The sequence below is a fragment of the Geospiza fortis genome, unplaced genomic scaffold (genome assembly GCF_000277835.1).
Source record: "Geospiza fortis unplaced genomic scaffold, GeoFor_1.0 scaffold456, whole genome shotgun sequence".
NCBI lineage: Eukaryota > Metazoa > Chordata > Aves > Passeriformes > Thraupidae > Geospiza > Geospiza fortis.
In genome coordinates, this window is record NW_005054462.1 from 1,448,944 (window position 1) to 1,462,935 (window position 13,992).

The following is a 13,992-nucleotide window of genomic DNA, read 5'->3' on the forward strand; positions in this document are numbered from 1 at the left end:
GCTGGTGTCTAGTCTTGACTGTTCATGTGAAGTCTGCCTCATATAATCCTTTTAGAAGGATTAGCTGCTACTGCTATGCAGAAGCTTTCAGAAAAACTCTCATTAGGAAACGGCTTTTAATGCTTTCCACCAAAGTAAGATCAAGCTTCCAGGCAGTGTCTGCATGTATGTTTATCAGACCTACATAATTTTGGACCTGTCTGATCTTGGTGCTGCTCTCGCAGGCCTCCAGGATAGATTGTACTAGGCACAACACTGTTTCAATTTTAGTGTAACTTTCTTCACAGCAAGACTGCGCCACAGGTGTCAGTTGTCATTACGTTTATGTTGCTGGCTAGCTTTATAAACTGATTTTGAAAAATCATCCTGGACTTTGAAACAAATAGATTTAAAAATCATGATTACTGATGATGTATCAGCATCAAATGATGAAACAAAGATTTAAATAACGATTTACTGTTTCTAGAAAAGTCCTATAATTTGTAGTAGAAATTTTGTAAAGAATAAAGCAACTTGTAGAATCCCCTTGCAACATATCACCCTGTGTCAATATATATTCTTCTGGGTTTATATCTGCCAGTTATCTTGTATAACTGTATTTCTTTAAGAGACATCTATGTGACACCTTCTCTGACATTATTAGACAGTTTCTATCTCCATTAATTTCATAATAGTCCTCCACAAGGTAGAAATATCTTTCTAGTTTTCACACAACCCCATCATTGTCAGTTTTGCTGCAACCCATTTTTAGTTGGTTAATTAGTGTCTTGAATTTTTTAGCGTCTTGAATAATGATTTAGTGTCTTGAATAATTTATTCCTCAGTTATTTTCCATTCAGAAGAGTAAGAGTATTTAAGTACTGAAAAAAGTGCAGTACAACCAGAGAATCCCAACTCCAAAAACACAAGATAACATTCTCTACTAATGTTAATTGATAGAGGTCTTTTGAATAAAATGTTCCCACTACAAGAAATACGTCAGTACAGGAAATAATTCAGTAAAAGGAATGTCTGGCTTCACCCAAATTAAATCATTTCTGTAATGGGATAGATGTAAAGTATATTTTCAGAAAGCATAATCAAAATGATAGAACACCAGAAGACTTATTCATAATGTATCTGTTCTCTGTTCAGCTGTACTTTCATTACAGGCAATCATTAGGAAAATCTATGCTATATGATTCATCACATAGCATACACCATCATATCACACATTATCATATATAGAAGTGGCATTAGCAGTGTGTTTCATCATTTGCAAATGCTGAAATTACTGACATCCTACATGTGTTTTTTAGATCAGATTTTCACTTTGGGAGCCAGTGGGCAAGTACATTCAACTGTATCACTCTACATGAACCTAAGAGTGTATTAATGGGACAAATTTGGTAAGAGGTTGTGTAATAATTTGGTTGTCTCCACACCTTTAGATACTCTGGGCCTTTCAAGATGGCGTGATTTTCACAGAAATGTCCCCCAGGAGCATTTGAGAGGCTCTCTTTCTCTTCTAATTAACTTCTGATGGTTTGAAAATGTAATTTAAAACTTAAGTGAACACAGCTCAGTTTTGAACTAAGGTGAAGATGAAGTTTGTGAAAAATATCAAACATACATTTTTCTAAATCATATTTTTCCGACTGAGTTTCAAAGGAGAAACTTTAAGATTCACTTATACTGAGTCACACGGGAATGAACTAGGTCACTCTCCAACATATCTTCATCCTCCTCATGTAGAGGTAGTCTATAATCCTAAAAGTAGTTGTTACCTACCATCAAAGCATCAGGAAAAACAAAAGAAAATGGGGGGAAAACCAAAGGCTTAGTTCTGGGGTATTATTTTAGCCTCCAGCATGTATTTCTAGTGTTTGCATAAGGCTTCTTTCACTTTTTAAGGCATATATCTCTGAGAATTAGAAACAGAATATCTTTGTTATTATTTATCTTATAGCAAACATTCCTGTTGTCTTCTTTATGCTCAAAAAGTTTGAAATTCTCTCTTGATGATGCCAATTGAATCAGGGTCTCATTTGAACAAACAAATTTAAGAGGTTAATTAGTATTTAAAAGTGACCCTTTCATTTAGAAAAAGCAACATTAAGTCTCTTATTCCAATCTTCTGCTTATTCCTTAATATAATGGTATTTCTATTTTTTTAACTTCAATCTTACAATACATCTGGTTGTTTTTTCCTCTCTTTTTACATGATGTGGTTCTTCGAAAAATCTCAAAGAAAAAGATCTTTCTCTTTTAGCTTGTCTGAAGCCAAGCTGACAAATACCACAATCACTCCAGACCATTTTTTATGTCCTCCTGTAATAATAAAGTCTGTAATAATAAAATGATCTCTCTGCCTTAAAGGACCAGGCAGCTCTTCTGCTCTTGTCTTCTAACTAGTCCTCCATCATTGATTTAGTCTTCCCTTAACAAGAACCACTCTTCGGGGAAGGTCAGAGAAGAATGACCTTGTCAGATCAAACCCATGCATTTGCCATATAAAATACCTAGAATGCCAAGAACTCAATATCCATTTCAATACAAAGTACAGCAGCTTCTCCAGTACATATTTATTTGCTTAAATTAATACAATACATCATACATGCTTTTACTATTGAGATAGAAAGCCAGAAACTAAAGATTCACATATAGTTTGTTCACTTCACGAGCTGTGGCTTTAAACAGGAACTCAATGTTCTACAAGAAATAAATATGCAACATATTATTTGCAAAATCTGTTAGGAGTACAAAACGTTAGCTCTGTTACATCTTGTTCAGCTAAGCAGATATGACATTTTCAAAACTGTTAATAATTATTAAAACTTCTAGGAATAATAAATATGGTACTTATATTACTTCTTAACTGTACACTCAAAACAGCAGAGTCCAGCAGCACCATATGAAGAGAGAAATCAAAGAATAGGTAGTAGACAAACAGAGAGTTGTAAAAAGGTGGGTGCAGTAGTATTACTTGGTCTTTCCACTAACTTGTTTTACAGGAAACAAGACAGGATAAACTTTAATTATTATATTAATCACAACATATTTTACCCTTTGAGCTTCTGAACACAGAGCACCTGTCTTTGCTGTCACAAATTGAAGGCTGTCTGGCAGCCAGGAAAACTCAGCTTCATAAGGAGATGGCTGAGTCCTTGTGGCCAGACTGAAAACACTTTGCTCCAAGGTCACGTACAACTTTGCTTTTCCTTTAAATATGTTGTCTATCTTCACCCTTAAACTTTACTAGCCCAGATTTTGGGTTTTCCTCCACCTACTCTGTGCTCCAAAGTGTCTTGCAGAACTCTCCCTGCTACCCTTATCAGAAAAGCCCCTAACTTAAACCACATGCCTTCACTTGCCCAGACTCTTTATGGTAGGGCAAATTTATCTTTTCCTCAGCCTGACTTCTGGAAGCATCTCAGCTATGCAAGTTTGTAGCCACTCTTATTTGCTGTAATGCTCTCTGAAAGGATGAAACAAGGCTGCATAAACAATGCAGGGAAATGGTATAGATGTACTTTTATATGGAGGTTGTGTAGACTGGGCTTTAGTTTCATATGTCCCCATAAACTGAAAAAAATGGAAACCCAAATAACAGTGAATAGTAGAAAGATAAAGACTTTTTTTATTTTTTCCCACAACATAGCTAGAAGACGATAGATAAACTCACATTAGGAATGAGAAAAAGAAGAAAATATATCCCCCAATGTCCAGGACACAGGCAATGTCTCTACTGGACTTCTGAGCCTCTACATAAGGCAAAATAAGGAAGCTAATCCCTTGAAAATTATAAATGGGAAATAGCTTCATTATGAGAGCAAATTTCTATAAAGCATTTTCAAAGCTATTAAAAAGCAAAGGCTGTTACTGTCTGTTCCCAAAGTGGTGCCAATGTAAATAGTGTGAAAATAACTTATGTTTGAAAAGCAAGGTGCTTCACAATGAAGGCTGTTATTTCACTTTTAATTTGTCCCTTGAGGCCTCTTTGTAACAAGTGTCACAGACCCATCTACATTATGTTCTACAGTAGGGAGGACTGTCATCTTCTAACCACTTTGCTTGGGTCACTTGGCACGGTCTTTTTACTTCAGTAATAATTTTGTTTGTAATTTCTCTTATTGATAATTTACAGTTTTAAATTAGGTTTTTACTATTCTGACATGAATTAGACTTGCTTGTTTGAGAATTAGCTTAGAATGACTTTGTGTCTGGGCAGAATCTCAAAGTCCCATTATGAAGAAATATTCTGCTTTCTAGTAAAATGCGATGAAAAAGGGTTCACATTATGAATTACTTGCAAATAGTATTGCCATTCTGGAGCTTTTTCCCAGCTGTCTGTATGTGGTTGTCCAGTACTTCTGCTCCAGTGATAACTGCACCTGTAGAACTGGGTAAATTGATTGATGTCAGTGTGGTTGAAGGAGTTTGAAGTAACCATTTAGACAATCCAGAACTGTCTGCAGTGATTTCCTTTCCTAAGGACACATCTGGCACATTCTCTTACAAGGTCAGTAAGGAAACTCTGGACTGCATGCTTCCAGTAAACACAGTTTTGCAGTTGCAGAATCATATAATCACAGAAGCATTTAGGTAAGAAAAGACCTCTTAATATCATGAAGTCCAATGTTTGAGCAATCACCACCTGGTCAACCAGATTAAATGCTAGGAGTGAAAGGAGTGAAAAGCCAAAATTAGACACAGGATTTGAGGTGTGGCCTCACCAGTGCTGAGTACAGGGGGACAATCCCTGCCCTGCTCCTGCTGGCCACACTATTGCTGGCACAGGCCAGGATGCCATTGGCCTTCTTGGCCACCTGGGCACTGCTGGCTCATGTTCAGCTGCTGTCACCAGCACCCCCAGGTCCTTTTCCTGGGGCAGCTTTGCAGCCACTCTGCCCCAGCCTGTGGCACTGCCTGGGGTTGGTGTGACCCAAGGGCAGGACCCAGCACTGGGCCTTGTTGAACCTCACACCACTGGCTTTGGCCCATGATCCAGCCTGTCCAGACCCCTCTGCAGAGCTTTCCTGCCCTCCAGCAGATCAGCATTCCCACCCAGCTTGGTGTTATCTGTTAAGTGACTGAGGGGGCTCTCCATCCCCCCATACAGATGGCTAATAAAGATATTAAACAGGGCCAGGCAATTTACCCCTGGGCAACACCACTAGTGACTGTCTACCAACTGCAGTTAACTCCATTAATCACTACTCTCTGGCCTGGCCATACAGCCATGTTTTAACCCAAGCAAATATTTCATCTGCCCAAGCCACGAGCTGTCAGCTTTTCCAGGAGAATGCCATGGATAATATATCAAAGTCTTTGCTGAAGCCCAGATAGAATACATCCTATGATATTAGTGGCTGGGAGCTGAACTCTGCTGAAAATGTCTCTTTTGCTCCATTTGTCTGGACTGCAACTGGTATGTAATACTTTGTTTCTTTCTTGATAAGGATTGTCTAGCTGTCCCATAGCACTCTCCAATTAATAGACAAGAGTTTGCAATGGAAGGGCTGTGTACTTTCCTGCTTTACACACCACAGGACTGAAGGACTTGCTAAATTCCACCCACCTGCATGATCACCTTTCTAGAAATTGCGAAGAGATTCCCAATTCCTTGCTTGTTCCTCTTATCATGTAAACTAATATACCTGGAAATGTGGACCTAACAGATATTGAACCACGCACAGCTGGAAACTATACTACCAAGAGGGAGACAATTCTAAGAGTTAGCAGCTCCCAGCTCTTGGCTGTATACACGCTCAAATGGGAGCTTTTGTCTGGTAGAGACAAGCTAGTGCCAATAAGTTAACTGAAGGAGTTGCTCCCATTTCTGAGGAACCATCTACTAGACCATGCTGAATTTCTACCGGATCATTTCCCCTAATGTCTAAGAAATAATACCATTTCACTCATTATTCTAAAAATTTCCTAACTTTTTTGCTTGACCACAATGTCTTCCTTGAAAGAAAGATGGCTCCTTTTTCACTAGGCATCGTCTTACAGCTAAAGCAAGGAAGAGGAATGTTTATGATAGAACAGTTAAACCCTGAAGCAACATGACCATGGACCTCTAAAATACACCTCAAAGACTTTTTAAATTCTTTGAGTGACCTACCTTCCAGTTCAATTTGGCATAACATTTTTATTTTTAAAAATATGCACATCAGACATAGATTTAATTTAGGAAATTCACCTGGATATTACTCTTTCTTTTATCAATAGTTTTTTCTGCATGAATTTCTGCATATGTTATGCCATGTTTGAGCCTTGAAAAAGGAAAACACTGCCGGTAGCCCTGGACTACACAAATCCAGTTATATGAGAAATAAGGACTTTGCCCTGTGAAAGTTGCTTAACTGGTAGGCATAAGGATCCTTAATTTGAGTGTGTTTTCTTATAGGCAGCTACGTTACTTGTCTTAGCAAGTCATAAAAGTAGATGACTATATCTAATTACAACTTGTTATATAGAGAACATGATTGCAATGCATTTCAAATCAAGAACCTGACAGGTAAGTGAAGAATGCAGTAATATTTGGAAGAGATGTACCATATATATGGATTTTAACATTTTGAGCTGGGATGTCCAAAGGACATAGGACAAATTTTATGATTAATTGAATTTTTATTTCCACGTAAGCAATAGGATGATGCAGGGCTGCTTTTCGTCTTTCTTGAAGATGTAGGAATTAATACGCTGTTCAAAGTATTCATGTAATTAATGAAATGTTTAATGGAATACGCTTTTCCCATGTTGGTTATAAGCTTATAACTGTAGGGGAATCAGAGGATGAAAAGCTAAGTTTGACTCAATAAAAACAGCATGAGTGAAATTTGTCTGAAAGGCCTGCCACTTACTGCTCAAGAAGTGTTTAATAAGAGACGTTTTCTGACTTTAATAAGAGGAAGATTTTCCTCTGTGAGGTACTTCTTGTTCTGTAAGGGTGGTTTTTACCTTCTGAAACAAAAAATGACCAGATCTGTGTATTCCAAAATTATCCTTACTAGCAATGATAAACTGAAGAGATAAATGGTAAAGCTGCATAATTTTTTCAATTGAATGACTCATACCGTGTTATGTGTAACTATGGCAAGATTGTGAATGCTGCATGCTGATGCCGCCCAGTACATGTGTTGGTCCAAGCAGGCAGTAGAACAAAATGTCAACACAATCTATGCTATTTCACTTCAAGATATTCTGAACACTCCCATACTGGATGAAACACAGCAAAGCACGAATATTCCTTGTGCCAGAGAACTAGCTTTTGTAATAAATTCCTTTTAAAACCTTAGAGAACTGTCCTTTACTGCCTCCCCAGACATTAGTTCTTCTTATTATTTTGTTTCACATTTCTCATTGTAAGTAGTTGCACTAAGAATCACTTCAGTAAATCAAAGTATTTGGACTGTGTTAGTTCTGAACGTTGACAGCATTTTCATGCATGCCATGTTTAATAGTACTCTGGCTTATAATGTGAAATACTTTGTATTTTCAGATATTTTTGAGGCATATGGTTAGAAGTTTTCATATATATTTAGTCAGATAATAAATCAGATGCTAAAGTATGTTGCTTTCTGCTAAGTAGAAAATTGCATGTAAGTATCTATCCCCATATAATAGGAAGTAAACTTCTGTACCCAACCCATTGTCTGTTATACTTTAAACGGATAAATATTAAAGTGTTATTTTTCAATATCTATTGCATTTCTTGGTGACCTCAAGCTGCTTTATTCTTTTAAAGTATGTGTTTTACCCTAAATTATTTTTAATAATTTGGCTTATTTATTTCTAAATACTACTACAGACTTCCAGGCTTTAGTAGCTTACAATTCATGTTAAAATCTACCTGGTTACCATTTTCCAGCTGTTTTAAAATGTCCATTTTAAATGCCTATAAGCACTGTTTGTTTTTCCATCTTTCTTTCCAGCAATTCTTTCAAACTCTTGTTCTTGTGCTTGAAATACAAGTAATCAGAGAGAGAGTGACCAAGTCTGGCCTTTTCAAAGGATCTAAAGCTGAGATGTTCTTTGTTGTTTGCAAGCTCTCCCTCTCCACGTCTCTCCTCTTTGTCTGAATTTCCTATTCTCTTCCCCAGTCCTCCCTCACTTAACACCTCTTCCTTCTCCTTGCAGTAGGACTCTCTGAAGTCCTTCATCATGCAGCCAGGTTTGCCAGAGAGATCTTGAGCCATGTACAGCTTGTTGTCATCATGATGGTACGTGGCAGGGCTGTATCGCTCTGCCTCATAGCAGTTGTCTTCCTCTTCTTCCTGGCATGAGCTTCCCTTGGCACTCTCACCATCAGAATGAAATGAGATTCCCTTCCCTTGGCTTTTCTGGGAAAGATCAAATGGCTCTTCCTGTTCCAAGCTTCTCAAGACATTTGTCTGGGACAGAGCAATCCTTCCTCTTCCAAAACCTTGTAGTGGTTTGAGGGGAGGAGAAAAGGAAATAATTATATATAGGAAATTTTACTACTTAATACATGGCTAAAAACAAAATCTGAGGTGTCTTTGTATTTCATTTTTTACCTTCGTCTTCCATCCAGCTATCTCCTATTTACATCTCATGGCATCTCCTTCAAGATGCTGCAAAAAGGAGTGCTATTGTATACACTTCACAGCCAGGTTAGGACACACAAAACATTGTTTCATACAGCCAGACTCTGGATGATGCAGCTGGGAAGAAAAGTGAAATGGTCTGGCTTTTTGTAAACTGAATTTTGCCTCAACCTACTCACTTCGTCCTTCCTATTCTTTTTCTAAAATAAAACTTGAATCTAAAGCACCACAGTCCATAATCCAAGTCCCAGGTTTTGTATGTTATGTTTCAGAGGAGTGGAAGAGACTAAAAACATGGTAACGTATTTGTTCTATGGACACTGCGGTTCAAAGTTAATACTTTACAAATGAAAAGGCAACAGTCTCAGCAGCCCATGACTGTCCTTAATTTTTCCCCTTTCATCCACTGAGAAACAATCAACTGAAAAGCTCTATGCACTAGACAGTGCTTCAGCTTGAGGAAATCGTTATAAACAAATGATGATTTTGAGCAGTGTATATGAATATGCTTCTAATCCTGGATCTGGTTTGTCTTAGTATTTGTCAGTGTCTTCCCTCTTGCTGGAAATATAGATTATCCAAGAGGCACCTGTGGACTCAAAAATGCTCGAAACATCATCAGGATATATTTTAAAAAATCAGATACTACAGGCATAGGCCAGCTTCATTAAAGACTAGTGACAATACAAGCTGAGACCTTCACCCAATACCTATGAAAGTCACTATTTTACCTGCTTTTGTTTTCTTTGTTTTTTATTTTCCCCTCAGTAATTGAATCAAGTTTCTGAAGGATCTATGCAGTATCACTAAATAGCAGATTTTATTTTGCAACAAAGTGCATTTGTTAAAAGGATTCATAAACAGGTATCAGACCTCACAAATTTTTTCATAATTGGTAAGCCTCAAGGGCCACAGAATCTCTGTACAATAAAAAGATCTTAGGCAATCTCCAATTATGAGCAATTCTCTAATTAGCATGATGCTGTAGGAGATTTACAGAAAAAAAACAAACTTCTTTCATTAGCCATTAGGATCTTCATAAATTTTACACCAAATGTCATTAGAGTAAGTGTTTTGCACATGTGCTAAGCTGCCCTAAAGTTTGAGAAATGCCAAGAAATCTTGCCCACTAAAGAATTATTCATCTACAAAATCTTAAAAAAGGGATCTTGGATACCCAAGCCCTCAAAAAATTCTCCCTAATTCTCCCACTTTTTTAGATAGCATTGATCTGTTTACATGCTTGCAGGTGACTTCAGGAAGTATATGTGGTAAGTGGCAGACAGGAAATGTTTCGTAGGATGCCCTCAGTAGTCAAAAATCCTTATACTGTGACACTTATACTTTGAGGAATATCCCCTCCTATTCATGTGCTTCCTTGTAAATGGGATCTTGAGCCTATGGTATTCATCTGACACCAGCTATGCCCATACAGTATAGAATGACCAAGGCTCCTAGATGTAGACCCATTGAGGATTCCATCCCTGCTCCAGACTGGAATCCAATAAACCATCAGAAAGGACCATAAGTGTCTCAGATTTTCTTTTTCTGTCAATTTAGGATTAATTTATGATTTATCTGGGACATGTAATGCTGCCAAGTAATGCTATAGTAATATAGCTAATAACAACTTCACAGGTTTATGGGATTCTATCTCTTGCAATAGTTGGCACAAGTTTGTGCATCTGTCATACAAAGATCATTTATGTTTACTGATATGCATATTCAGATCTCATGGAGAATAATCTCGTTGAAAATTATTACCTTGAGAGTGAAATCCTCTTTCCATGACCCCATGTTTGACTTTCATGTGCCTGGTTAGGTTCCCCTTCAAGGTGAATTTGCTGGGACAGTAGAGGCACTTAAACGGCTTACTATCTGAGTGCAAGTGCATGTGTCCCATTAAATTGTGCATTCTGTTAAACTCCTTTCCACACAGCTGTAAAAATGGTAAAAATGAAAATTATTAGTTTAAAGCAGTATTTTCAAGGACAACATTTTTAAAGAAAAGAGGACCTACACTTCTCAACTTAAACTCTGGCAGGTTTTGGCTGCAACATGTTTTTCAAAGTTCCATCAAAAATCCTACAGGCAAAAACGCGTGGTTGAGTATCTAAGGCACTCTGAACTGCTGACATTTTTTAATATTGGTGACCAGCACACATAGTCCAGGATCACCCAAAAGCAGTCAATGTTGTTGTAAGGAGGGGAAAGACTTAAGGGAGTAATCTGGAAGGTTCATAACTTGAATGAGATTCAAAGTAAAAGTTTCTGCCCTGGTGAACCATTCCATTTGTAGTTTATACATTTAGCCTTTAATCAACTACAATGCCAGGTAGGAATGGAATTATAAAATAAAAATTATAAAATAAAACCAATTGTGGGTTTCTGTGAAACAGCCGGAGTAACAGAATATTATTTATTTTTAAATGGGAATTAAATGGCTGCACATTTTGCTTAAAGCTAGAAAAAGCAATTCCTTGTTTTTCTGTGTTTCTTGCTCACTCCTTTTTCCCCCTGATTCTTTCATCATTTGTTTATCAACTCCTGTGTTTTGGTGTCTCTGGTGAGTAAGCTGCAATTTAAACAGGTTGCAAGAATGACTCAGCTTTCCCTGAAGCATGTTCCTGCCAGCTCAAGCCATTGATCATGAAATTTTTCCTTTGATGGAACAATACCAGTGGGTTTAATTCATTGTTGTTTATTTAGATGGGTCCTTTTGTAGACTGGACTCTTATGTATTCTTAAGACATGAGAGTTTGACATCACTATTACAGGCATCCAGTCTTATTTGTCTTCTGGTCTTTCTTTACCAGGATTTATAATTTTATTCACATTCAAGTGGCTATTTCCATCCTCTGCAAACTTCAGTGCTTGCTTTCTACTTTTCTTTTCCTGACTTGTTTTATCATTGGATTTTAATTTTTTTAAATTATTCTTATTACTATATGAACCAGAGTCACCATTACTGAGTAACTGAAACCTTCATCTAGCAGGGTAACCATCTGGCAGACAATTAATAAATAGAAATTACTAAGACTCCACCAGATTTTTTGTATAATCTGAATTCAAATTTTACTTATTTGGTATTACAGAAGAACTGATACAGAACTTGTAGATGTAAATTCAGAAAGTCATCACTTAGAATATCTGGATGAAATGTAAATAGCGAAGGAATCCTTGGAAAAACAGCACTGTATTCTTTGTGTTTTAAGACCTCTCTTGAGGGAAAATGGAATCAGTTCGTAAATACAAAAATTAGCAGGTCCACTGTTTTAAAATAAAAACTAGAGCTGAGTCAGAGCTGCAAAAAGAGTCTGAAAACATTCACTTGCTTTTCAAAAAATTATTTGCTTCAGCTGCATATGTACCATTTGTGTTTTTCTGTCTGTGATTTTACTAAAACGAAAACTCTAGCAAATAAATTTATCAGCAAAGTTTTAGAGAAGACCATTGGTAGAAGAAAATAATAGCCACTGAAAGTGAGTAATTCCTTTTTAAAAGTAAGATAGCTGTTTCCAAGCGTCATCCATCCACTGAGGAAAGAATACTGTCTTCTTCATGTTCAAAGAAAGTTAATATGCAGGATTATTTACACTCAGAGAAATTATGGAACCACAAAATACCTCAGAAAGTGCTGGGAGGAACCAGACTCTCATCTACTGAGACTACTAATGAGCACAGAAAATTTGCAAGCAGTAACAGCAGCTGATTGTGTCTTGACAGCTGCTGGAACAACCTATGACATGTCAATACTACTCTTGCTACAAGAATGTCAACAATAATATCTCTCTAACACCTCTTTGCGGAAGGCTTCTGGTTATCTGGTTGTATTGTGGCTGACATATGTTATCACCAGAACTTGCTTTCCTCTATCTAGGTCTTCTCTGTCTGAACTGGTAAACAAGGAAAATCATGCTGAGTGGATGAGTGGCTTCAGTACTCCATGCAAACACTTATCTTTATAAGGTCTTGAGTATTAAAATTTATTTAGAAGGAGCATTTAGTTGCTTTCTGTCAAGGCAATATTAGTTTCTCTTTCTTCTTACTGAAAAGACAGGGACTTGGTAAAGGTTATTTCTTTATGGCATAAAAGTTCTGTGTCTGAATAAAGTTGATGGATTTTCCGTTTGCCAGAGTCAGGCACATCTTTGAGATGTGTAATATGTTCTTGTCCCAAAATCCCCTCTGGGGACATGAGGAAATGGTACTAGAGTGCAGAGGTGTGGCAGGAAAATTAAAGAAATGCTGATAGGAAAATTGTTTTTTGAAATGATGGGTCTCTGTGGCACAATCTCTGTTTTACTGGTCATTTAAAAAAGGCACAAGACATATTTCAGATGAATATCTATGATCCAAATGTAAAAGAAGTAGGTTTCTCACTTGTATGCTGGAAGACTGCAATTCAAATCTAGCTGGAGTACTAATAGCTAATACATAGCTAATACTCAATGAAGAGCTTCAGTCTGCAGATCAAATTAGAAGACTGTACAAGATTTTCTTTCTCTCTGACATGACAGGTTTGTGAGCAGAGTGTGAAAGATGATCCTGAGAAAGTTGCATGGGAGGAGCTCCAGCAGAACCCAGGGCACTATAGCACTCAGGGAGATGAAAAGTTTATGCAGGAGAACTTGGGATATCAGGAGCAACATGATTTGCTTGCGGACTTTCTGTTAGACTGTCTAACAAAATAATGTTCAACAAAATGTTTAGACAAAATAAAATTAAAGTCTTGAAGAGAACAGCTCAGCTGCAAGTCTGCTGAACACAGTTGCACTGGCTGGTGAAATGGACTTCAGTATAGTTTGCTAGAATAGTCTACATTAGCTCCACCCTAGATTTTTTCCTCCTCAGCCAGCATGTGAAGTATCGTCTTTCTAGATTTGTCACCAGTTTTGTGCCTTCTCAAGGTACTTCTCTCTCTCTGTTTAAAAAATACATTTTTAGATAGGGAAAAAAGTGGTGTTCCAAACATCTGTTACAGATATTTGTCTGGGGTGAAGAAAAATCTATTGCACCCTTTATTGGAGGTCTGAAACATTGATTACTTTAGCACTAAAAGCAACAGTAAATTTCATGGAACCTTTCTCTACAAATCCAAATTAGTACTGTTGCACCAGTTGTTGGAATACCTTCATAATTCTTCAGTGTTTGGGGTTTTTTTTCTCTTAAACAGAAATAAACAAGACAACATGGGCTCAGGCCTTTAAATACTACAGACAAGTTCACTCTTCAGCAGAAAATCAAACAGAGATCCAGGCTGCAGCTGGGTGAGGAAACAGAAGGGACAACTATTTGCTACTCCCTCACTTCTGATAGTATGTGCTTAGCTGTGATTAGACACATAGGAAAGCTCATGTTTTCTTTTGCTGTGAGAAAAAGGTAAAGAAAACCATTGCATGCGGTGAAGTATAAAGGCTACTGCTGTGCTCTCTTTCCC

The 13,992-nt window shown here is 37.3% G+C and overlaps 1 protein-coding gene across 1 annotated transcript in view; it reads right to left on the minus strand.

Moving 5' to 3' along the window:
- Positions 1 to 5,883: 5,883 nt before the first annotated feature.
- The window catches only part of ZNF366 (zinc finger protein 366), a 34,020-nt gene continuing 25,911 nt past the window's right edge, over positions 5,884 to 13,992 (minus strand). Inside the window, exons 5-6 of the mRNA XM_005427940.2 lie at positions 10,317 to 10,491; positions 5,884 to 8,410 (exon numbers count right to left, since the gene is read on the minus strand). Of these exons, the coding sequence (XP_005427997.1) occupies positions 7,875 to 8,410; positions 10,317 to 10,491 (711 nt within the window). The 3' untranslated portion in view covers positions 5,884 to 7,874. The remainder of the gene's footprint in view (positions 8,411 to 10,316; positions 10,492 to 13,992) is intronic.